This window comes from Homalodisca vitripennis, chromosome 1 (assembly GCF_021130785.1).
Source record: "Homalodisca vitripennis isolate AUS2020 chromosome 1, UT_GWSS_2.1, whole genome shotgun sequence".
Lineage (NCBI taxonomy): Eukaryota > Metazoa > Arthropoda > Insecta > Hemiptera > Cicadellidae > Homalodisca > Homalodisca vitripennis.
In genome coordinates this window covers 7,379,364-7,405,505 of record NC_060207.1, presented here as the reverse complement: position 1 = coordinate 7,405,505, position 26,142 = coordinate 7,379,364, and the positions used below count along the sequence as shown (strand labels likewise).

Below are 26,142 nucleotides of genomic sequence, written 5' to 3'. Positions count from 1 at the left end.
TTACATTTTACTAAGAAACTTTATAATAAACACCTTGGGCTCATTTATCTAAAATTTAAATAAGAGACAAAAAATTATAGAAACTTTCTAGCATTTACAATTAATTGGCATCACCGCAAAAACATCTAATGAACGAAAATGAATTTTACACGTAATTTGTATCTAATAATTGATAAAATAAGATGTAGCATAGACTCAAGAATTTATTATTAGTACTTATCAACATTGAAATATTTTACAATTATACTTCGGAGTACGTTAAAAACGCAAAAATGTGTTATATGTTAGTATGAAATGTATAGATTATACACAATATCTAGGTAATGTACAGTTGTGTATACACAGTTTTTATGTCAATAGTACTGTAACTAGTTTTATATAGTATGACAAAAAAGTAGTGAATGAAATCAAGTTGCTTTAAAGTCAACGTTGTTTAATATATTGACAGTTCAGAGATGCAGATGGTGCAATTCTAGTCGTCTGCTACGTATATGCACTGTATAGTTGGGAAAATCTTAGGTTGTATCCTATAGTTTTTAGAGATTTAACAGTTCATTCCAGCGTATAATTCAGTATATTTTACTTATTAGTTTCATGTACTTCGGTTAAACTCAATGGCGGATACAAACAAGAAGATTCAAGAGGGTTTAGAATTAATTAGATCTGCTGAAAAATTGTAAGTATGGCAAATCCTCCATTTAGACCAAAACAGATTTATCATACATTGTACAAGACCAAAAGATAAATTGCATTGCGTTACTTTTCTTAATAACAGAATATTTTTATTAGATTTTTGTGTTCAATAATTTACAGTTGTTCTCCAGTTGATGAAAAAATAATATTTATAGCATTGAAGTCTATCTAGCTACCTACCACAGGGCATTGGTAAAGTACTGGTAAATTGTACTGGTTAGTATAATAAGCATTTTTTCACAATTGTAATAATGTGTGAATCTTAAAACATGTCACATGTGATTCACTAAGTATTTTTCACAAACAGTATTTAGGCAAGCCTACTGTACGAATAGTAGCCTACAAACAAGACTTGAACATTCAGCTTGCGTTCTGTCTTTTTCTTGCTAAAGTTTAAATCATATATTCTTGGCGTTAATTTATTCTTTAAGTTGAACAATTGAGAATTTCCATGATTTTTTCTTAGAAAAGACATTGGTAAATCTTAAGATCAGCGACTACCGCTCCGATCGCCGTAATTTTTTGCATACTAACACAGGTTAACGTAATTTCACCGAAAAAAATAGTCCCGATTATCGCTAACATATAAAAACCAGTTTTTCGGCAGTAAAATGTTGGCAATACAAAACACATAAATAACAAGATTTTCGACTATCAAACTAAAAACAATGGCCGACCATGGTCGTTTTGATGAGTTGACAGTAGTCACGTGACAAACAGGAAAGTTTCCGATTGGCCGGGCGGGTCACGTGACCTATAGGACGGCTTCGATTGACCGCCAGACGTAAACAAACAAACCCACATGGACAAGGAATAATTAGTGAAGTTATTGACATGGCGTGCGATGGTTCTTGTCACACGCTAAAAAGACCCTAGCTTGCCTATTCAAAATTCAGATCACGCGATGCTTGCCCGCTGCGCAGCGCTTTCCGCTGCTTGCTCTTTTAGAAAAAAAATTAACTCGAGCTTGCAAAGTCCAAGCCCAGATCACGCCATGACTGCTTACACACACAAAACTCAGACAGAACTAACGCAGGTTTCATTACAGGCAAAAGGTAAGCGGCGCGCGTTTATCACTGATAAGATAAGACGAGTTTATACTAGAACTATTACCTGGACTACTGCCCTACAAACTAATAAGACCAAAAAAACGAATAAATGCAACTTGTCAGTCAGGTTTTTGTTTAATTTTATTTTTTCCAAAATTTTTTTGGGGGGGGAGTAAACGGCTACGGCGATAATTGGGATTTTTTCGGTGAAATTACGTTAACCTGTGTTAGTATGCAAAAAATTACGGCTATCGGAGAGGTAGTCGCTGATCTTAAGATTTACCAAGACATTGTATGTCTTTGGGACAGCCTTCATTTTAACAGAAACTTTAAAGGACTATAAAAAGAAAACCATTAGAGATGTCAATAAGAGTTTGTGTGATTTTTAAGGAACAACTGAACAGAATTTCATCAAATTCTGAGACAATGAGTGTTAAAAATATTTATTTATATTGTTTTGTTATGGAATGTTCCTTAAGAGTTCCATATAAGGGACAGAGTGGTCTCCTTTCGAACATCGCTTTCTTTTTGGAGGCAGAAAGCAAGAACCGATTGTCGTAATGATATGTAATTTTCACAGTAAGTCAAATAGTCTGTTCTTTTTAATAGTGTAGTTATTTTAGCTCCCCGGTGAGAAAAACTCTTCCAAAAATAGTGGCCTCCGGATAATACCAAAGTACTACTATATAATACACTGTCATTATACCCACCTGCATTGCTTGAGAAACTTCTTGGTTTTTATTACACATGGTTTAATGGCAGCTAATACAGTGAAATTCCATATGTTTCTCACCTTCAGCATTTTTAACTTCATTCAAATTTTTCAACTTGTCCTATTTGGAGCCACACAAATACTTTACTTTCTTTGGTAAATCTTAAGATCAGCGACTACCGCTCCAATTGGTTTTTATCACACAAGGTTTAATGGCAACTAATACAGTGAAATTCCATATGTTTCTCACCTTCAGCATTTTTAACTTCATTCAAATTTTTCAACTTGTCCTATTTGGAGCCACACAAATACTTTACTTTCTTCTATAGCTATCCACTGCAGTTGTTATAGATCAAATTGGTGTTTATAAATTATTTTATTTTTACCATTGGAAAATTTCTGCTCTGGGCAGTTAAGATTGTTTTCCATGAAATACACATCACACAATTCCTAGATGATTTCCAAATTACTATTTACATGTCTCTTAAAAAAGGTATTGAGCTAAACAGGACACATTTTTGACTCATTTAAAGCAATCAATTCACAAAAATGTTTTGTAGGTATCTTCAAACTATTAGCTAAAGTCAGTCCCTGCATCATCTGTTTAGGAAGCAACAGTATTTACAGAGAAGCTGAATGAATTTCCTCCTCCTCTCAAGGGCTAGATTCCAATACTGGCTTTTACTAAGTCTGTGTCAAAACAACTTGCCAGTCTTAACTAATGTGTGACATATTTTGTAAATGCTCGAAAATCAGCCGTGTTCTTAAAATGATATGATTATGCAATTACAATGTGACATAGAAATTGCATACAGGTTTTCAAAGGTTCCAATTTTTCTGCTTGAGACTGACCTGTAATTTGTTTGAGCATATTGCTTTGACAGTACTTTGTCTCATAATTACTACAAATATTCTACTCTTTCAACATGGGTTTAATTGTGTTAACATGTGTTTAATTACAAATCGGACACAACACTTAACACTACAGTTATCATAAAACACACAGAACTCATTAACTACTTTCCTCTTTTTGTTCAAAGACTTGACTGAACTAAGTGTTACAAACACAAACCAACCGCATAAAGTCTGTAGAAGTAGTGCCTAGTCACTGTCAAAATAGCACAGAAACTTGTACTGAAATTCACTAAATTGTATGCTCATAACAACTTTAATGTTACTAAAAATAAAAATGTCTCCAACATAATAATTAACCCGTGTTCTAATTTCAAATAGATAACACGAACATTTATTGAAATAATAATTACATTTATTGGGTGAGGGTTAGCAAAGCCTGTCACTCAAGGAGCAGCAAAAATTGTATTTCTGTATGTAAGTCTGCAGGATAGCTCGAGAACATACTGATCTATAGACTATTTCGCATGCACTTCTTTCCTCTACAGGCAACATCGCTTTTGAAGATGGTGCATATATCACTCTGTGGGATTTTTGCTAAGAGTTAATCTTACGGATAACTATGATGGCAATGAGGAAATTACATAATAAGTAACTCTATATGTATTAGGAGGTGTTCTAACTACTTCCTAACTGATTCATTAACACTCAGCAAAAACCATGAAATACAGAAACGTGAAATTTGGTACCTAGGTTGCCCTTGTACCCTAGAGTTGCACTAAGAAAGAATTTTTCTTTTCAACCTCAGGGCTCTGCCACACTGACCTCTAAAGTTGTGAACATTCCTGTAAGAAATTTATTTCAGCAAACATATGTTATTAATTGATTGGTTCTTGATGTAAACCAATTCCAGTACTGACTCAATACGAATACTTTGATACTCAGTGGTATTGATGATTCTCGATACCACAGCTCTATTTACTAAATTCCAGTACCAATATTTTCTAAATAATTTATTACAAAGGTTGAGAGATATCTGTACTTTCCAAGAATGAAAACCGAAGATACAAATGAGGACAGCCATACAGATGATGGGTTCATAAAACAGACAGATTGTTAATCAAGGGATTTAATTTAATTGTAAATGCTTTAGATACGATTGTTTGGTTTATTATGTACCTGGTATAAAAAGTAGCAGATGAGTGTTGAAATTTTACCTAAATACTAAAAAATATTTCCCTTAAATGTGCTTCCATCTAAAATTATCATACTATTCCTTCATGTTACATCACAAGTGCCCTCACTAAGAAAGCTAACAGCCTCCTACTTTAGGACTCTTCTGCCTAAGATAGTTCAAGTGCAACTGAAATCTTTTGAACTATCCAATCAAAAGTCATGGAATGTTGCATGGAAATTCAATTAGGAATATCTCCCAATGGCCATCACTTAACTCGTGAATGCTATAACACTTAGAAAAGATATATGCCATGAGGTCTGTAATTGAGCAAGAAATTATGTTCCAAGCCGTTTGTAACTGCTAGTGTGTGATTAGACTGATTGCAATCATATGAAATTTTAACATGTTTTAAAATAATATGTAGCTGTAGAATTAAAATTGTACATGCAACCTCTGCAAGACTGTTATGCGACATGTGCTGCAGCTTACTCTTACCTTATTATGTAGCAATATTATGAGATTCTCTTGAGAACTGTTGAATATGTTCTTTTTCTCTTTGTCTCCTTATATAAGTTTAGATGTTATGTTTTACATTATTTATTCACAACAGTTTTAGATAAAAAAAGCAAAGATTATGTAAGCTATTAAGATTACGTAGATTATGTAAGTATTAATCAAAGAAATTTAGTTGTGAGCGTATTAAACGTAAACTAATGCTAATGCATTTATGTTAATAATAATATTACCTTTGTCATATTTTCAGTCTGAAGACGTCATTGTTGAAATGGCGTCCAGAATATGAACTTGCCGCTGATGAATACAACAAAGCAGGTTAGTTCTTAGGTGCCTTTGAAATTTTACAGACTATATTTACTTTGCAGGCGTTTACAACCATAAAAAACATGAAGCAGTGCACAAGCTGCCTATATTTTGTTGTTAGAGTAAGCTTTGTTTTTATTTTCTTACATATATAAATTGCTTAAATTTTATGTAAGTCTATTTATTATATATTTAAAAAAGTTGAAGGACTTGGAGGAATAATGATAAGCACCAAATAGGAATCAGAAATTATTTATTGATATTCTTTAAGAGTACAAGTAGCTTCAATTAATGGAAAATCACAGTTATAAAATATAAAATTTCATATTTGTCTTGCTTATGTTGTCAGTCCTCACAAGTAAAATTCTTCCCTGTGTAGATGGTTCTTTGCAAGAGCCAGTTCTTTATTGCTGTCTATTTTAATGTCGCTACCTTCATTTAAGAAGAAGTCACCATATTCAATTCTTTAAAAGTAGCTCTGCAACTTTCTCTATGTCCTAGCTTGCCTATTAACCATATTGCTTTCTTCTGAATTTGGAGGACTTTCAATAGGTTAAACTGAGTTGTGCCTCCCCATGCTGCTATCCCATACCTGAGATGACTTTCAAATAGTGCATAGTACGCTATTTTGATAGATTCAAGATTCTTGTTGCATGGGTCCTTCGCAAAGCATAATATAATGAATGTAACTAGGCATAAGTCTTCAATATAGTTTGTTCCTGTCAATGTGTTATTTAGTGTTATTCCTAAATAATGCATTTCTTCTTTTTCTTGAATATCAGGGATAAAAACACATAGTTTTTATAGTTCCTAGAGTGAGCTATTTAGTATCCGAATTGTTTAAGACCAGATCATTGTATTTGCAATGTAGTTGGGCCGTATTGAAAGAGATGTAGGTATTTATATCTTGCTGTTGAACATATTTCTGGGCTGAGAGAAGTATGGTATCATCTGCGTACATGATGGAATTTGTGTAGTTTTCCAAGAATATTGGTAGGTCGTTGGTGAATAAAATATATAGCACTGTTCCTGAGACTTGGGAGACCCCTCAAGTCATAGGTAGTCTCAGACTGGATAGTGCAGGACTCTCCAAATTTTCTCCATTTAACCTACAACTTGGTATCTTTAACTCAGGTAACTCTCAAACTATTTTAAGACTGTTGGATGCTAAGAGTTTGAAGTTTGGCTAGGATGAGGTTTAGGCCAAGATTGTCAAAAGCTTTGCGTAAGTCTAAAAAGATACAAGTGATGGTGTTACCCTCCTCTAGGGTGTCTGTAATAAATTCAACAAGGTCCATTATATTGCAGTTGATGTAGATCTTTTCTGAAGCCATGTTAATTATTGAATCAGAGTTTGTTGTCTTGTAGGTGAGTGAGTAGTTTAGAGAGAGAGTCATCTTCTCCGTTATTTTTGATACAGTTTGTGGTAATGAAATGGGGCAGTCGTTTGTATCTTCATCTTTGTTTCCTTGTTTATATTTAGGGTATATTTTGGCCTTTTTTCGGAAATATGTTCTGTAAAAAGGATAGGTTAGTAATGTTAAGTATTGGTTTCACCAGTTCAGACTCGAAAAGTTATGATTTTTTATGAAATCTCATCCAAACCAGAGCAGGTTTTACTTTTCAAAGAATAGATTGTTTGTTTAATTTCTTTGGCTGTGGTTGTGGTTGTGGACATTATGGTATTTATGTTGTAGCATGGACTGTATAATAAGTTGTCATTTGATATTTGATGTTGCTGTAGTGTGTCGTCAGCATATTAATAAAGAAGGTGTTTTGATGGTCAGCGATTTTCTTTGGGTCCGTTTCTTTTATTCTGTCAATTGTTAAATGAATCAAGTCTGATGTTGATTGATTCTTCGCATCTCTTTCTCTATTTATGAGTTCCCATTAGTCTGTCTGCATTAGCTTTCTTCCTAAGTTGCTGAGTTTCAGATCATATGCCTTGATCTTCCGATTCGCTTCAGATTTATCTTCAATTCTTCCTGTGACGTTAAACTTATCATGCACATTGGTAAATTCCTTTCGTAAGGTTTCTTCATTATAGATTGTGTTCTTTTTAGAGTGGCTTTGTCTCTTGCTCTTGAATGGGTAGGTTTGATCTAATGCCCTTATGAAGGTGTTAAGAAATTATCATAAGCATTGATAATTTTGTTTGATTATGTAAAATTCTCCCAGGTATCTGCAGCTAAGATAGATTTTAGGTTGTTGAGAATGTTATATTGTTAGGTATTTTAGGAAAATAAGCTGTGCAATATTGATAAGTATAATCTGATAGGCCAGCATTACAGACTATCTTTAGTTTACTGGGTAGATCAGTGCATATACTTTTAAAAACCAGGAAAATAATATAGACCATCGACAATTGACAAATATTTATTGTGTTATTGTATTATAGTATGAAATTTTCTAATAATATTTGTTTCTTATTATGACACTAAAACAGTTACTAAGCCCCACTTAGTGTCAATAAAAGTTGTAAGTACACATTTGGTCAATGTGAATAACATGTATATGTAAGACTACCACAATGATGTTGACTGTGGCGGACACCACAGTGCACAGGCTGCTATATCACTCAGTATAGAGCCGCAGTGAAGATGTTAAAGTAACAGCAAGAATATAACGGAAATTCTGTAACTGTTGTCGGTACGTGGCTAATTTTATTATCTCTCCTCTAAAATATTGTGTAACAGGAAAACTATGGTAGAAGTTTGTACATTTTCAGTCTCAAAATGTGTTTTTGGTAGGTTTTATATCTTTAGATATTAATTGCAGTTGTTTGTTTCAGCCACATGCTTCCGTATTGCCAAATCTTTTGAGCAGTGCAAGGAGTGCTTGTTGAAGGCAGCTGAATGTCACAAGCAAAATCGATCGTATCCTTTTATCTGACAGAATTATGAGGGCTATCCAGAAAGTAGATTACGTTCCACTCTGTAGCCACTAGGGGCGGGACTATCAGCCATTTTGATGTCAGGGCATTTCTCCATTCAGTGGCTATCCAGCTGTGCTAGTGAGAGGTTACTGCCACTTATTGTTGTTTTGCAATAGCAGTTTAAAATATGTGAGGCGATTAAAAATCCTGGGAGTTGTGAAGTGTGGTTGGTAATACGGTTTTGTTAGCTAAGCAATTGAGCAATTCAGATTTTGGTGCCGATGACACCACTCTTCTGAATCAAAGTAAAGATTTGAATGGGTTATTGTTAGAAGAAAATAATTCAATGATAGTAGCTCAGGAATGGTTCAAAGTCAACGGGCTACTTGTAAACAGTAGTAAAACTGAAAATATTGTTTTCTCATTGAATAAACTTATAAATGAAGGTACTAAACCCGTTAAACTATTAGGATTATATCTAGATAGTAGGCTTAGCTGGGAATGTCAAATAAATCAATTGTGTATAAAACTATCTAGAGTTACTTATTTATTAAGAAAACTAAAAAATTGTGTTAGTTTTCCCAATGTTAGTTGCTGCTTACTATGCCTTCTTTAATTCCCATTTATTATATGGAATAACACTTTGGGGCAACAGCTCACAATCACTAAAAAGTGTTCAAATGGCAAAAAAAAGCTATTAGGATAATGGCAAATATCTCAGGTAGAGAATCATGTGTTCCATATTTTAAAGAATTCCAGATAATGACTCTTCCATGTATGTACATATATTTTAGCTTAGTTAGTGTTAAGGAAAACTTAAATAATTATAATTTTAGAAATGAAGTTCACACCTATAATACTAGACAAAATTACTTACTTGATTGTATTTCTATAAAACTAGAAAAATCAAAAAAAAGCCATGTGTTTATGAAAATAAAATTATTTAATAAGTTACCAAAAGAAGCATGGTCTGTAAACCTTAGCAGATTTAAATTTATTCTGTCAAAATGGTTGAAAGAAATTGCCTTTTACTCTGTTAGTGATTTTTTGGCCTGTGATATTAGTACTTTAAGATTTTAACTGTATTTTTAAATGTCATCTTGTTTTTTAATTTATTTTGTAATTTTAATGTCTATGTGTTATCTATTTATTTATATAGATATATATTTATGTCTATGTTTATTAAACAGTCAAGATATTTATTCTTTAGGAAGATGCTTAAATATATAATAAATTTCTAGACCTTATGTAAAATATAAATAATGTTTATTAACTGTTTATTTATTTTGCACATGTATATATTTTTTTTTTTTTTTGTAGAAATTGTATTAGATGAAACTGTATTTTATTTGACTTTGTCTATTGCCATGTGCTTAACGACAATAAAATTCTTGATTCTTGATTCTTGAGATTTATCACCAACTCGGTGAAGTTTATGGGAACAATGTGATTACAGAAAGTGGAGTGTGTCAGTGTTGCATTAGGTTTAAAAATGGCCGAACTAATTTGTATGATAACGAATGAAGTGATGAAATCGTCTCTAAACTCGATGGATAGATTAAAGAATACTGCCAATTCACAATAACAGAACTCTCACTTAGTTTGCCTCAAACTTCAGGGAGTTTGTTATTCAAAATTGTTATGCAGAAGTTAGGTTACCCTAAATTTTGTGCAAGAGGTGCATTTAAGGTAATTATGTTAAAAAATAGTATTTTAGTGTCACTTTCAAATGTATATAATACAATTTGTTTCTTGTACTTGGTATTTTGTTTATATTATATTGTAATCTACTTCCTGGATAGCCCTTGTATTTTGAATAAACATAAAATAAATAATACTGTACATATTTATTTTGAAGCCACTTCAAGTAATCATTGAAGTTATTAGGTATTGTGACATATTTTTAAAGTTTTACAGGAAAAGAATATTGCTTAAAGATCACAACACTGATGGTAGATTAAGACTAATTTTGACCCAACCTAAATTTGCTAAGACTTTAGGTGCTTATTTTTTTGTGGTTTATAATCACTTTTATAGTTCCATAACCAATGTTTTGTGCTTATGTTATTATGAACGCTAGTTTTTATACACATCACTGTGTTTGCCTGTATAGTTTACTCATAGCCACCTCTAGCTATTTTGGTATTCTAGACCAGAGATACTTTGTATCCCTTGTGTTATCTTGATTATTTTTATCTCAATAATATTTATTCTGTCACATTCTGGCATAATTTTAACCTCAAATGGGAGTAAAGAGAATGTAGCCTGGATACAATTAATTGGTGTGCTAATTTAGAGAGTACAAAAATTTTTCTTTTGCCAAAATTGAATGTGTTTTCCATTTCCTACAAAAAGAAATAATAAACAATATAATTTTTTTAAAGCTCTACCAGTAGTGGAGGCTGTGTTCTACGTGTAGGCACGCCTCATGGACTTTGGACTTAGGCACACAGAGGAACTTAGCTCGGAAAAACTTGATCTAAATGCACATTTTATACATTTAAGTAAATAATCTGTTCATAATTTAACAATGCTTTCTAATGCTGAATAGGTATGTGTAGAAATTGATGCATGAATATAGGCACTTGTAGTGTTTGTTTTCTAAATGGATGCGTGAATATAGGCACTTGTAGTGTTTGTTTTCTAAATGATTGTTAGAAATAGTTTTTCTGGTTGTTCACGTGTTTGATTAGTACCAATAGTAAGTGGTATGGTATTAGGTTATAGTTTTTGTTGTGTATGGACCAAAGCAAGTTCTAACCATCTAAGATAAGTTTGTTGATCATCTTTCGTGATAAATTATAACAAAATTATTGCTGGTTGTCTGCTTGAATAGAAAGAAAGTGATAACGTACTGTAGGTTGTACTGAAATTATTTATAATGAAATTTAATGGTTGTACCTGTAATGACAGTGAACATAGTGAGCACATCACAGATTATGAACAATCTGACACATGTTTTCTTGATGAATCTACACATCTTTCTTAGGCCCGACTTAAAGTTCAAGTGAAAAGAAAAATAGGTATGAGACATTTCAAAACATTTTGTAAGCCACTGCCGAACCATTACAATGTAGGGGCATTTGCTACCATTGTTAAAATGCTTAAACCCTTCAAAGGATGATGTCAACTTCGTCAATTTATGTCAAGTATGGCATAAAAATATGTGCTGTAGCAGACGCTAAACATTTAATACTGTGAACATGAAGATATAATTGGCCAAATTACACAATGGTTCTTATTTGATTGAATCGAATTGATGAATGGGAATAGGAATCTAACAACACCAGTGATTAAGGCAGCCTCTGTGATGTCATGCCATGTCATGCTGCACACACAGAGTGAGAATGAAAGTGACTAATAACCAACTCCAGTGCTCAAGACCGCCTCTGTGACGTCATGCCAATGCCATTTCATGCTGCACACACAGAGTGAGAATGAAAGTGACTAATAACCAACTCCAGTGATTGAGACCGCATCTGTGACGTCATGTCGTGTCATGCTGCACACACAGAGTGACAGTGAAAGTGACTAATAACCAACTCCAGTGCTCAAGACCGCCTCTGTGACGTCATGCCAATGCCATTTCATGCTGCACACACAGAGTGAGAATGAAAGTGACTAATAACCAACTCCAGTGATTGAGACCGCATCTGTGACGTCATGTCGTGTCATGCTGCACACACAGAGTGACAGTGAAAGTGACTAATAACCAACTCCAGTGCTCAAGACCGCCTCTGTGACGTCATGCCAATGCCATTTCATGCTGCACACACAGAGTGAGAATGAAAGTGACTAATAACCAACTCCAGTGATTGAGACCGCATCTGTGACGTCATGTCGTGTCATGCTGCACACACAGAGTGACAGTGAAAGTGACTAATAACCAACTCCAGTGCTCAAGACCGCCTCTGTGACGTCATGCCAATGCCATTTCATGCTGCACACACAGAGTGAGAATGAAAGTGACTAATAATCAACTCCAGTGCTCAAGACCGCCTCTGTGACGTCATGCCAATGCCATTTCATGCTGCACACACAGAGTGAGAATGAAAGTGACTAATAACCAACTCCAGTGATTGAGACCGCGTCTGTGACGTCATGCCATGTCATGCTGCACAACAGAGTGACAGTGAAAGTGACTAATAATAATTTTATAATTTTGAGATGAAATAAAATAGTCAGAGAAAACGTTTACAAAGTTAAAAAAGCAGAAAATATTTGAGTGAAACTTTAAAATCAAAACTTGTGTTTGACAGTTTAAAACTTAATCGTAAAATATGATATTATATTACTCTGCTAAAAATGACTGAAAAAGAGTAAAAAGAATTTTAGTTAGTAAACTTAATATTTTACCACCCAAACATATATTATAAAACTACTCACAGTTCCAAACTTAAATGTTAATACTTTTACCTTTTTCACTTAAAAGACCAGTACTGGCCACACCAGGGTTGCAGACAACTTGCATTGGTTTTGCCGTAGTTTGTCCTCACAACTCGTATGGCCGGTACAGATAGCCGCGCTACTTTCATTGATGGTTCGATTTCCTCCACGTTATTTGCATAGTTATTTAAAATGTTTAAAGAAGAAATGAAAACAATTAAAAATTTATTCTTAATAAATCTTTCTAGTACAGAGATAAACATACATTTATGAAATGTAAAGTAGGCCTTTACAGTTATGTTATATTCAGACATAAACTATTTTATATTTTTTTCAGACTTTACATTTTTTTTACGAAATAAAACTTTTAAAAATAAATACCTATGGTAGTCAAGAATAGTTAGCACACATCTTCTAGTAAAAGTTTCTAGATTCTATCCCTTCTATCACTTCAGTGTATATGCCCTCTATGCGTCATCCGTCTTATTTGCACAGTAAATGTTTAGAGAAGAATTATAGGCTGATTAAAAATGTAATGCTTCACTTAAAAATGACTTGAAAATAAAGCTGCTTAATGGGTTTCAGCACTCACCATTCAGTATAAAACAAAGAGAATATTAAAATTAACTGCTATGTTTAGTGGCCAGTGGTACTGGCCTTATGTGGTTTGTTGACTTATTATATCTTAGCCAGTACAGCTGGACATACAAACTGAGATAACATTACAGCAAAAATTAATCTGTGCTTCCTACAAAATGGCAGCAGCCAGTAGAGGTCCAAGGACAAATAATTATAAATACTGCCTTCGAGTGTATAGGGTTAAAGTATTAATATTTTTTTGTCACATAGACAGATATTCCTTGGTTATAATTAAATTGATATTGTTCTGTATCAAAATGACAGTATAGCATTGTATTTAAAACTCTGGAGAGATTTCTTTGTATTTTGTTAGCTTTTACATAAATATTTTATAGTGACCTATCCTGTATCAAAATGACAGTATAGCATTGTATTTAAAACTCTGGAGAGATTTCTTTGTATTTTGTTAGCTTTTACATAAATATTTTATAGTGACCTATCCTGTATCAAAATGACAGTATAGCATTGTATTTAAAACTCTGGAGAGATTTCTTTGTATTTTGTTAGCTTTTACATAAATATTTTATAGTGACCTATCCTGTATCAAAATGACAGTATAGCATTGTATTTAAAACTCTGGAGAGATTTCTTTGTATTTTGTTAGCTTTTACATAAATATTTTATAGTGACCTATCCTGTATCAAAATGACAGTATAGCATTGTATTTAAAACTCTGGAGAGATTTCTTTGTATTTTGTTAGCTTTTACATAAATATTTTATAGTGACCTATCCTGTATCAAAATGACAGTATAGCATTGTATTTAAAAGTGAAGTTTCACTCTGCTGATGAATATTGTAGTAATATTGTCTGTATTAGTTGAAATTAATGATTTTATCCCTAAGTTAGAGTAACCTAATATTGAGCTCTAAAATGTTAACAGTTGGTGGAAGATTATTGCTTACTTTAGAGTGTAGGAAGTTTGATATTTTGCAACAGAACTGAAAATTATGAATATTAAATTTTGTTTGTTCTCCTTATAATTTATTCACATTTGAACGTTTGAAAATACAGAGGCAGTATAAACTAGATTTTGCAATGTTTACAATAATTTGTATGCATTTATTATTATTTAAACCTACAGATGTAATAATTTTAAAAAATATCTTGTATTACAGACAAAATAGTTGTTTGAATGAATTTTTAGTTTATGTCCTTAACAGTTAATCAGATGGTTTCATGCTGCAAAGTAAGTAAATCTCCATTACTCATTCTAGTGTCTGTCTGTATTTGACTGTACAGTTTGGTATACGAATACACAATTGATCTTGAATAAGAGTTATAATGAGTGTGTGAGTTATATTGGCAGGAGTAAACTGTTATCAATATGACACACAATATAGAATCATAGTTCGTGTTAATGACTTACACTCACACTCTTATTTTAATTTCTTAATTTTAGAGTAATCAACATTATTCAATATACCAATTGTATTGTGAAATTTCAAATAAGGGTTATTTGAAATGAATAATCATTGAGGCCATATAATCATATTTTGGAAATAGTTTTCATCACACACTTTTTTAAATTTGTGCATTATACTTCAAATATGAAGTATCAGTTTAACATATGTTATGTTTATTAATGAACTGGAATTGATCATGTGGTCTCGTAATCCAGCTATTCATTTGTTGGATTTTGAAAATCTTTGAGAGTCCAGCGTATTGGAATTGGATTCCTGTGCCATTAAACCATGTGATGATATTGATCCTTTTAAACTATTCACATGACAGGAGTTTTTGTGAAGGGAAAATTGGATATTGGAATCTGAAGTTCTGCAGTTTATAAATACCAAATACCAATTTAATTGTGGTTTGAACTCTGCCAGTGGTTATTGGTCTTTGAATGATTTACTTTTACCAAGAACCAAAAGATCTTAAATAATCCTCATTTACCCATTATAATAGTTTTATTTGAAATATATATGCAACATATTAGGGTTTCAAGACAAAATGTATGTATATGTGGCTATATGTGTTTCAAGATAAAATATGTATTTGGGTATGTTCGTGTTTCAAGTTACAATATGTATATAGTTATGTCAGTTTGTCAGTTTAAAATATCAGTATCTTAAGTTGATGATTAGTTCAATTCATAATTCTTGTTAGGTTGTGAATAAAGGGGTATTGTAATAGTATATTCTTGATCATTTTAGGGTGGTTTTATCACATTGCATTCAATCTTTGTTCATATTATTCTCAAATACAAATTAAACTTGATAGCTCTTCTGAATATCCTTATACAACAATATCTAAAACTATTTTATATCTTAACTTTTGCTAAATAAATTGGCAAAATCAACTTTTAAAATTCTAAAACTGGGAAAAGAAAATTTGTATTCAAACAGCAATATTGTTATATTTCTATAGATTAGACATAATGTTTTTATTAACTATAGTGACAATTGGTAAGTGCAAAAATATAATAACATATATTTAGGTCACATAATGTGTTTGATATACAAAATTTAGTAAACTTGTAGAACACAAAGAATGACTTTTGACTGTCATTTTATAGTTGATGTGATTAAATATGTCTGGCACTCAGGATAGCATGTACTAATGTAAGTTCAATTGTTGGAACAGGAGTATCGAGCAAGCATTGCTAGTGAGCAAAGACCTCGGAGATCTGCGGGAGGTGTCACAGCTGGCTGAGAGAGCCTGTAGCCTGTACCAGCAGCATGGTTCCTATGACGCAGGTGCCGGAGTGCTGGACAAGGCTGCCAAGATACTGGAGCAGACACAACCTGAGCAGGCTCTGGCACTGTATCAGCGAGCTGCTGACGTTTGCATGGTCAGTAACACTTTAAATAGTTAAATGCACTATATAATTCCTTGCTGAATTCTTCCCCTTTTGTATACTCTACCTTTTCCGGCACATTCCTCTATTTTCCATCAACCCCTTTATTCTTCTTCATCAATTGATAAAAGAATGATCTCACTTGTGGTTTCATAGGACTTTTGCTATTAACAGCAGACAATAACTTCAGACCGACCAGTATTTTTACAAATAATTGGAGTTATACACTAATATTCGATTGCAATGTATAAAGATGTATGAATCAATGACAGTGTCTATGTTTAGGGAGAAGATAGTACTCGACAAGCTGCTGAATATATCAGTAAGACTGCACGAATCCTTGTCAAACTACAGCTGTAAGTATTGTCTTTTATTTCTTATAAAAGAGATGATATTCATTCACCAGTTGTAAATTAATTAAATTATCACCATATTAAGACGAGGTTAGGTACCTTTCAATTTGAATTGTACAGATAATTTTTTAAATTATATTATTCATATCAACATATATAATCATGTTACTAAGTTGTGTTTCTAGTATTTCTTGAAACAGGTGAAAATTAACTTATCTATACCAAATTGTTGTTCATATTTTAAAATACCAAGCATTAAAATAATTTAATAAATGGATAATATAGTGCGTTTTTGGTTATTTTTATTACACAGACCGTTTAAACAGTGGTGTCATGATGTCAGAATGTGCTGGAACAGCGTTTCGGCACTAGTTTAGAAAGAAAGTCATTATCTCAAGAAGAGATAGTGTCCACCCACACTAAAATATTGAACACTCCAGCCTCCGGTAGAAACATTGTACTGCAGGAAAACCAGAGTATACAGCACAAACCGTACTATACTTCTAAGAGACTCCTTCTCCCCCTCCCCACTTCGTCCAAACACAACCTTTCACTGTCTGTTCGTTCACTGGATAGTTCTGTACTAGTCTGCTGTCTGCGTCAGCTGAGCTCGACCCCTGGATTATTTATTTACAGTTTGGTTTGTGTTTATTGTACTGGAACAAATCATGGTAACCCGTAATTCACGTGTGTTTGTGTTATATTTATAACTTATGTAATTTATTTTAAATAATTACTTCAGGCCTGCGTATTAACACGTGTAGTAGACTACTTTATTCAAGTGTGATAACTTGATAAGTGTGGTGGAAAATACGAATACCGCTTTTTAGAATTAAATATGTCTTTTTAGAATTAGGGAAAAAAAGAACAAACTTCTGTTTCTCAGCAGTTTTTCATATGAATGGATGGCATTCTTACCTAGTCACTTGTAGTGGTGAAACTAAGGCTGCTCAACTCATATCACTGAGGAAACAATTTGTGACCATAAAAAATTATCTAGTCATAATGCAGCCGAAAAGATTGTTGAAGTAAGCAAATCGCAAACTGTTAAAAAAATCACAGATGCCTTGAATGTTTTACAAAAAAAATTGTTTTTAGAACTGCTTACTATCTAGCCAAGAGCAGTAAGCTTACTCAGATTTATTTGACCTGTTAGAATTGCAAAGAGTGAACAATGTTGATATTGGGATCAGGTTACACTAGAAATACTACTGCAGAAATAATTGATCATGTTTCAAGTGAAATAAAAACAAAAATTATCAAGTCAATTTTAAACATTTTGAGTAAAATACCAGTTATTGTAGATGAGTCAACAGCTGTTGGCTCAAAATCTAATCTAATAGTACATTTAAAATGTGAGTTCAGCAAAGAGCAAAGTCGTAATTTTTTGTTCTTAGAGTTGATTTTACAGCAAAGAAGGGTTCAGTGGCTCCAAAGCATTTAAATTAGGCTATGTTGTCTTCTTTTCTCATAATTATGAGCAAAAAAGTATCAACTCCAGAATTTAAATACAGATTAAAAAAAGGCACATATATATTTTAAAATATGCAGATTGCAGATGTAACTTGTAATAAAAACAACACACACACACAGAATATCACATGTAAAAAAGTGTGTTCTGGCACTGCTAATTTTGCCGTGACACCACTGTATTGAAATCAAAATGATCAATTACAGAAATAATATGTTGAGTCTCCCAAGTAGGCTATGTACTTATTTTAAGATTAGTATGGATGATTGTGAAATTTGTAATGGCAGGATAAAATATAGACTTGTCTTTTGTCTGTAATCTGATGTAATAGCAAACATTTGCACAAATAACAAATCAACCTCTACAATATTTGGAAATTCATTGTTGTAATATTGCTTTAACCCTTTAACCACCACACCTGAGGTATGTCGTGCAACTCTAGTTCTGTGAACAACCGCCGCAATATTTGATTTCTCTGCACAAAGATGTGTATATTAACATTGCATATACTCAAAAACATCTTAAAATATAAAAATAACAATAATAAAATGTTACTTTTTTAATTTTTAAGTTAGAGACTCAAATAAGTAACTACATTTCAAGCACACTAAAAGAGTACACTCAACATATCTATCAATTTGTTTCAAAGTATCACTTAAAATTAAAATATATCATATTTTCATGACATCATTGACAGTCAGCCATTTTGATCATCTACTTTGTCACTGCTACTAATCGATCAGCTGTATGTCCTAGGAGTAATGAGGGAAATTTTTTAATAACATTTTAGCTAAGAATATTCTAATGCAATTGTAATCTATATGAATTATAGTTTTCTGAATACAATGTCTTAGACAGACCAATACATATTACTAGTTAGTCACTTTCAAATCAAAATGTTGCCATTAAAAATATTAAATAACAATAAGCAAATAGAAATAGATAAAACTTAACAACTTATACATTTTTGTAACAGAATACTGCAAGTTACAATTTTGCAACTCTACAATTTACAATGCAACGTTGTATATACTGCTTGAGGGCACAAATTTAATTAATTCTATGAAAAATATTGTGTAACCTATTTGTGGTCATTGATACTCATTTAAAGGACACTCAATATCCTTGAGAAGGTTCCTGGTGGCCTAAACTGAGTTCAAGTGTAATGTTGTAAGGTACGACAAGGCAGCCACTGCTATCCGTCAGGAGATAGGGCTACACCAGCAGTCAGAACACCTGCCAGCTATCGGCCGGTTGGCTGTGGCCTTGGTCCTCGTACAGTTGGCCAGGGGCGACACAGTTGCGGCAGAGAAGGCGTTCAAGGAGTGGGGAAACTGTTGTGAGGCTCCGGAGGTAAGAATATATACGCTCATCATATTTTATAAGTTGCTACTGCCATCAGGAGTTGCTTACCAAGAAGCTCACAGTAAGTCTGTATAAATTTGTTTCTTAAATAAGGTATAGAGTTGTGAACACATTGGAAAGTATGGAAGAACAGAATAATATTGAATTATTTTTTATTTTTTGTTGTAATCACTAAATATAAGCATAATGTACTAGTAAATTTACATAAAACAACCTATGACACCACCATGGCATCATTGGCAGCAACAGTGGTGATGACAATGATTTTTAATGTGTTAGTTGTACTGTATTGTATTATCAGGATAAATACATGCACTGGCTCGGTAATCTTCTGCTCAGTACTGAGTTGAGCATCCTAGGATCTGGCAGAATTGCTGATTCACTCATCACAAAAAATAAAATAAATGTCACAAAGAGATCGGTGACCCTTTTGGGATCCGAAAGCTCGTAGAGCCCAGTTACCCTTTTTGGGATCCGTAACTCCGTGATGGCCAAAACGCTTTTGGATTATGTGTCAAATGCAAACTTATTCTCTGAGCTTACGCTCTTAACATATTTGCGGATTTTCTGTTTCGACTTCGATTTGTCTCTTCAGCTAAGGAGTTCGTGCGTAGAAGCAGCAGATTTTCGCTGCAACAAACATACCTTAGGACAGGATGTGGGATGGTAAAAAGTAAACAATAACATTACCTTGCCAAAGTACCACATTTTGTAAATCGGACTAAAAGTCTTTGACCCTTTTGGGGATCCGAAAGCTCGTAGAGCCCGGGCACCCTTTTGGAATCTGACTTTTGTTTTTGATAGTCATAGTCATAGATCTTTATTCAAAGCTGTAATATTATAAATACAGTCAGAATAGTGTCACAAATACAGATAGACTAATATCATCACAGATACAGGTTAACCTATCTAACATCTTATGTTAACTTAACATAAATATTGTTAATTTAAACAACTAAAATCAACTCAATTTTTATTTTTGTTTAATGGCCCAAACCCTCAAAAAATTCTTCAAAAGAATAAAATGATCGTGATATGAGATAATTTTTAAATTTATTTCTAAACGGATTGATTCCTTCAATTTTTTTTATGTCAATAGGAATGTATTAAATAAATCATGTACCGGTGTATTCAGTTTTCTTTTTAAACAGCTCTAATTTATGATTTTCAAAAATTATACCACTCCTAGTATTATATCTATCTATGAGTGGTATAGTTAGGTATATTTTTAAATTTTGTGTAAGTTATTGTATCGTATATGTATTGACTGTAAACAGTTAAAATTCTTAATTGTGCAAATAAATAAACGGTTGCTTGCCATGGTAAATTTAGAATTAACCGTATTGATTTTTTTTGTAGTATAAGAATTTTTTCAAGGTTTTTATTTGAAGTAGCTCCATATACACTGATCCCGTAGCTTATATGGGAATGTATTAAAGAAAAGTAAATTTGTTTTAAAGTATCCTGGTTACAAAGGTTTGCCATCTGCCTAAGGGTGTACAGGCCAGATGATGCTTTTTTTATTATGGTTTGTACATGTTGATTCCAGCTTAAATTTTGATCTATTATTAGACCTAGAAAACAAGGTTCCTCTACCTCCATTATATTTTGGTTATTTATCTTAATGTCATATTGAAAATTAAACTTCGATTGGTGTGTTTTAAAGGGTATAAAATGTGTTTTGCTGGGGTTAAGTAACAAATTTTTTTAGTTAAAAAAGAGTTAATTTTATTCAAACAATTAAGAGATAATGTTTCAATTACCTTAGGATCTTTTCCTTTGACAATTACGCTTGCATCATCAGCGTATAAACACATTTTGTTTTCCTCTGCTACTGTAGAAAGTCCTGTTATATAGCAAATAAATAGTAAGGGACCCAAAATTGAACCTTATGGTACGCCATACTTTATGAGCTTTTTTTCGGATACAAAATTGATTTTGTCTTTATTTATTAAGTATGATAATTCAACGTATTGATTACGGTTACTGATGTAAGAGTGAAACCAATTTATTTCTTTATTTTTTAAGCCTAAATCTTCCAGAACATTTATAAATTCGTCATGAATTACGCTGTCAAACGCTCTAGTCAAATCCATAAAAATTCCTAAAGGTCTATTACCTTTATCTAATTCCTCTATTAAATTTTGCACAAATTCTACTGATGCAGTAATTGTTGACCTGACCTGACCATGTTGTTGATTATCAAGAAGATCATTTTCCGACAATGTCATCTATCATTTAATGCTCATAGTAATATATTTGTGTCGGTGTACATGGCCTCAGTAATGTAGTCTTTATGTAGTTGGAAAATCATGTGCTAAAAGGACATTACTGAAGTATGGGGTCTTGATGTGAGCTTTACCTCTACTAGTTGAGAATGTCAAGATTGCTCTTAAACGAGCAAAGTGTAATACCATGTAATCCTGGATTCTTGAGTTTTTCAGTATAATCTGAAATCAAAGACAGTCAAAAGCTTTGCTGTCATGAAATACTATTCCTGGTGTACTAGTTGGAGTTAATACAATGTATGAGTTAGAGCAATCAATGCAATCAAAGGGGGTTGACCTCCATCTGAGAAAGCCATACTGGTTATTAGAAATAAGGTTGAGTTGGTGCAGATACTCTGTAGTCTCTTCAAAACAATGTTGTAACAGTTGGAAGGTTGGAAATGGGTCGGTAATTATATATTTCAGTGGAGGAACTTTCTTTTAGTTTGAAGTATACTCTAGTAATTTTCATAACAGAGGGGAAAATGCCCTTCAAAAGGCTAAATTAACTTCAAGAGCATCAATCTATTTTAAATTTATTCCAATTCAACAGGGAAAGTTTGAGCAGTTCCAACTTAAATGCCTAAGTAAAACATTTTTAGAATTGAGGTCTCAATATGTTCATCAAGAAACTCATGTTGTATATAGCTAGAGAAGTGCAAGGGTCAGTGTTCCTCGATTCAGGCCTGTGGAAGCTATTGAACATTGGGTTTATGGGATAGCTTTAGTGGACATCTACAGTGTTTATAATCCACTAAAGCTGTGTTGACTACAGTATATCTTTGTACTAACCATTAGAATTTCTCAAATAACTGTAGTAGAAGTTAGTATCTGTAAAAACTACCAAACTTGCAATGGCAAGATTCTATGTTTCCAGTATCTGTAAAAACTACCAAACTTGCAATGGCAAGATTCTATGTTTCCATTGTTTGTCAACAGCAATCACAATTCTGCCAGGTGGAAAGGTGACTAGATTAATTGCAAATTCCCAGAATTTTTGAAAAACATCGCCCAAAAAGGAACTTGTCTCTTGAGTGTATATTATGTGAAGCAAGCGACAAGCCACCTAAATCTTGTACAAAGTATCTAAGATAATAAATTGTAGTATTGAAGTCAGGTAAAGAGCCAGTACAAGCTGGAAGCTACTATTCAATAGCACTTATGTGTTACAAGCTGCTTGAAAAACTGCTGACTGGGTTCTTGCATTAACAGCTTTTATGAAGGTGGGTTAAAAGTATAAATCCAATACATCTGTCACATTCTTGGTTCTTACAGGGTTTATGACACTGATTGATAAAAGGACCTTCTTTATAAATTTTACAACCTTGTCCTGTGCCCTGTTTTGTGGCTTGTCAACTAGGTTGAGCGGAAAGTGCCCTCTCGGAACCTTTAAGAGTAATCCTGTCTCAGATGATAGACGTACAACTTAACTGGGTTGTAATGACAGTAAGTGGTATTCTGATTCACTCTCCTCTCCTATATGTCAATGATATACGTCAAGAAGAATACAACAAGATTTTGTCAAACACTGAATTATCTCCCTTATAGGATCTTCTACACTACAAGAAATTGGTTGATGTCCAGACATATATGGACATATGCCAGTCACCGAGAAAGGAATGAACTTTTATAAAAAAATGCTTGCATAACATATTGGGATACTTTTGATGCAGAAATAACTTCTTAATTTTCAATCCAGCAGAAATAGTGGGTGAATTAGGTCTTAGAAGTTTAGGTTTGGTCAGGCTCCCATTGAATCCTATGACTGTTTAAGATTGTCGTTGGTGTGCATTTCCATGGGTTACAATGGATAACAGAACTGGAATTTAATGTATAAAGATAAAATACGATGCTTTCTAGTTTTTTATATTTATCCTCTGACTGCTTGTTTTTTTGCTTATGAATAAGGTGTTGAATTATTTTTGATTTCAATTGGTACCACTAACTAAAACAAAACAATATATATGAATTAGAAATGTTTTAGTTTATTTGTTTTTATAAAAATGCTTGGTCTTACATTTAAAAAACGTACTTATTCCAAGTAGCACCATTTTTGACTAGTGTTATATTGTATAAGGTTTGCAGTGAATACTCATGTGATGCATCTCATCTGCAGGTGCAGACGCTGGAGATGTTGCTGACAGCTTACGATGAGGAGGATCCAGATGCTGCCTGCAGAGCCCTCAACAGTCCTTTCATCAAGCACATGGATGTGGAATACTCGAGGCTGGCTCGAGATCTGCCACTGCCCAAGGGCCCGGATGTGGCTCCACCCAAGGCTTCTGTTATACCTGGTGCGGCTCCCTCGTACGTGTCTCCCAACGCCAACAAGCCTCAGGGAGATAACAGTTCCGATGTAAGCTATCGCCTCTGCCTCTTGTCTTTTAATTTTGCTTGAGTTGCATCAAAAGTGACAACTGTAGCAAATTTTTAGCACAAGTACTTCTTTGGTAACCTTGACGAAATTTGAATTTGTTAACATTTTTAATGAGGTAACAGTAGAAAAAAACTGTGAAACTGTACAACCTAAGACATTTTGGACCATCTTGTATACAAGAAGCGAAATAAATTAAAACTTTTTCAAAATAATCAGTGCATAGAAGAGACCTTAAAATTAGGAACGGCTTGACCTACCTTTATATTTGAAAATTTTGCAAAAATTAAACCTACTGTCCCCAAAAGTGCCATTTTGAGGTACATTTTGGTGTTAAAAATGACTTCCAAATCTTTGGGGTTAAAATATGTGTGTTTTCGTTAAAATGGTAGATTTCTCGGTTAAGTCGGTATACATCGTGGACAAATGGTTTGCCTCACCCTGTATAGTTAAGTGAGAGTTTCATGGCAGAATAGCAAGAAACAAACCAAAGATATATGAGATAATATAATTGTGAGGAAGATAGAGGTAGATTAGATTACATCTAATCTAAGTTAGAGGTAAGAAAAAGAGAACCAGATGAAAGAAAGATAAAAAAGTATGGTGTAGGGAGAGGACTTACTTGGTCAGTATCCTACAGTCTGTTGGCACTGTACCAGATGAGATGATGATGATCATAATCATAACCATCAACATCATCACTGGCATGGTGTTTTCTGTGTTACAGATATTGAGAAGAAAAAGGAGAATAGTTTAAAACAGGTCAGCGATTTAAGATTGTATGCCAGTGATACCCCATGTGAGATTTCAGAAGATAACAGTGAAAGATAATACTCACTCAGTATTGTAATCTGTGAGATACTTTAAACAGAGAGGAGGGAATTATATGATCCTTATTAATAACTGAGTTCAAAATGTCTCACAGATCAACTGAGAACAACAAGTATCAGTCTCCATCTTCATTTGGATCTTCGAGTTCATTGTCTCAAGTTCTAATCAAAAGGAATAGTTGTTCTCTGAAGTTTGTTCATCAAGTGGTCCATTAACTCTAGTTGTAGCATTGGATCTATTATAAATTGCTCCATCAACTCGTGATGCAATGTCTATTTCCTTTTTTATAGTACGAAAAATTGTTGTATAGACGTGATTCAGGCATCATTGAAAATATCAACTCCAGAGGTGCAACAAAATTTTAAAATGAGCCAATTAGTTGATTATAAAGTCGTATTTATTATCAACTGGGCCGTTTCAATCCAATAAAGTTGTATCTGTGAAATGTTTATACTTTGTACTTTTATGTGTTTTCTGATAATTGTGTAAGTGTCATTCATGTTTTATTTAGTTTTGTACAGGTTATTCTTTAACTCAGGTCGGACACTATCCTGTGATAATCTGCAGAGATCACACATCAACACAGCATCAGCTTGTCACCTCTACACCCGCTATAGTTGTTCCAAGTTTAGTGTAAAGTTTACCGTCTCATTGTTCTTGTTGACAGGCAGGGAAGGGGGAGGCAGAAACACCTGCAAATGCTAAGGAGGGCAGTGATGACGAGTATGACGAAGGTCTGTGCTAAACTACTGACAAGACTGATGGAGGTCAGGTCGGACACTATCCTGTGATAATCTGCAGAGATCACACATCAACACAGCATCAGCTTGTCACCTCTACACCCGCTATAGTTGTTCCAAGTTTAGTGTAAATTGTACTGTCTCATGTTTAACTCAGTTGTTCATGTACATACAATTTATTTGCTGTGAATCCAATGTTAGTGAAGCTTTACATTTCAAAAGAGCATGTCCTGAAGTTTTCTGGTAAATTCGAAGGTCCTAAGCAGCCTGTGATCTTTAAAGCTAAAGGGTTAGAAAAGTACATAGTGAAGTTGCAGAAATGTGTTATTTTTTTCACTAATATTTTCTACTCGCATGGATTAAATTTTTACTTCTTTTAAATCATCACTGGTATATCGTCATATATTTGTAGTGTGTCCAGTTTAATTATATTTTATTTAAAAGGAACTGATATTTAATATCTAAAATTGGCTTACATGTATAATAAAAATGTATTTATTAGTTTGTGTACATAAAGAAATTAATACTCCAATTGTGAACAAAATATCAGTACAAATAAAGCAATCAAGTCAAAAGAAATTTGATCAATAATATAAAAAGAATAATAATATAAATTAATTTATAACAGTTTAAAATTTGATCTAAAATTTTACGTACTACACAACCCTAGAAATAACTTTATTAGGAATTAAGGTATTAAAACAAGTTTAGGACATTTTGCTATAAATTTAGAGAAACAA

At 33.1% G+C, this 26,142-nt stretch overlaps 1 protein-coding gene across 1 annotated transcript; it reads left to right on the top strand.

Annotated features, from left to right (window-relative positions):
• The first annotated feature begins 453 nt into the window (after positions 1 to 453).
• LOC124356779 (gamma-soluble NSF attachment protein-like) lies at positions 454 to 26,142 on the top strand. The gene is made up of 9 exons (XM_046807983.1): positions 454 to 676; positions 5,247 to 5,314; positions 8,094 to 8,178; positions 14,373 to 14,390; positions 15,788 to 15,995; positions 16,287 to 16,357; positions 19,001 to 19,178; positions 23,574 to 23,813; positions 25,330 to 26,142. The coding sequence occupies exons 1-9, from the start codon at positions 615 to 617 to the stop codon at positions 25,405 to 25,407; spliced, it is 1,008 nt and encodes a 335-aa protein (XP_046663939.1). The 5' UTR covers positions 454 to 614; the 3' UTR covers positions 25,408 to 26,142.

Coding starts and splice junctions, on each gene's coding strand:
- LOC124356779 (XM_046807983.1), top strand. CDS start 615: ATGGCGGATACAAACAAGAAGATTCAAGAGGGTTTAGAATTAATTAGA. Junction 5,315..8,093: donor TGATGAATACAACAAAGCAG/GTTAGTTCTTAG, acceptor TGTTTGTTTCAG/CCACATGCTTCCGTATTGCC. Junction 19,179..23,573: donor ACTGTTGTGAGGCTCCGGAG/GTAAGAATATAT, acceptor TCTCATCTGCAG/GTGCAGACGCTGGAGATGTT.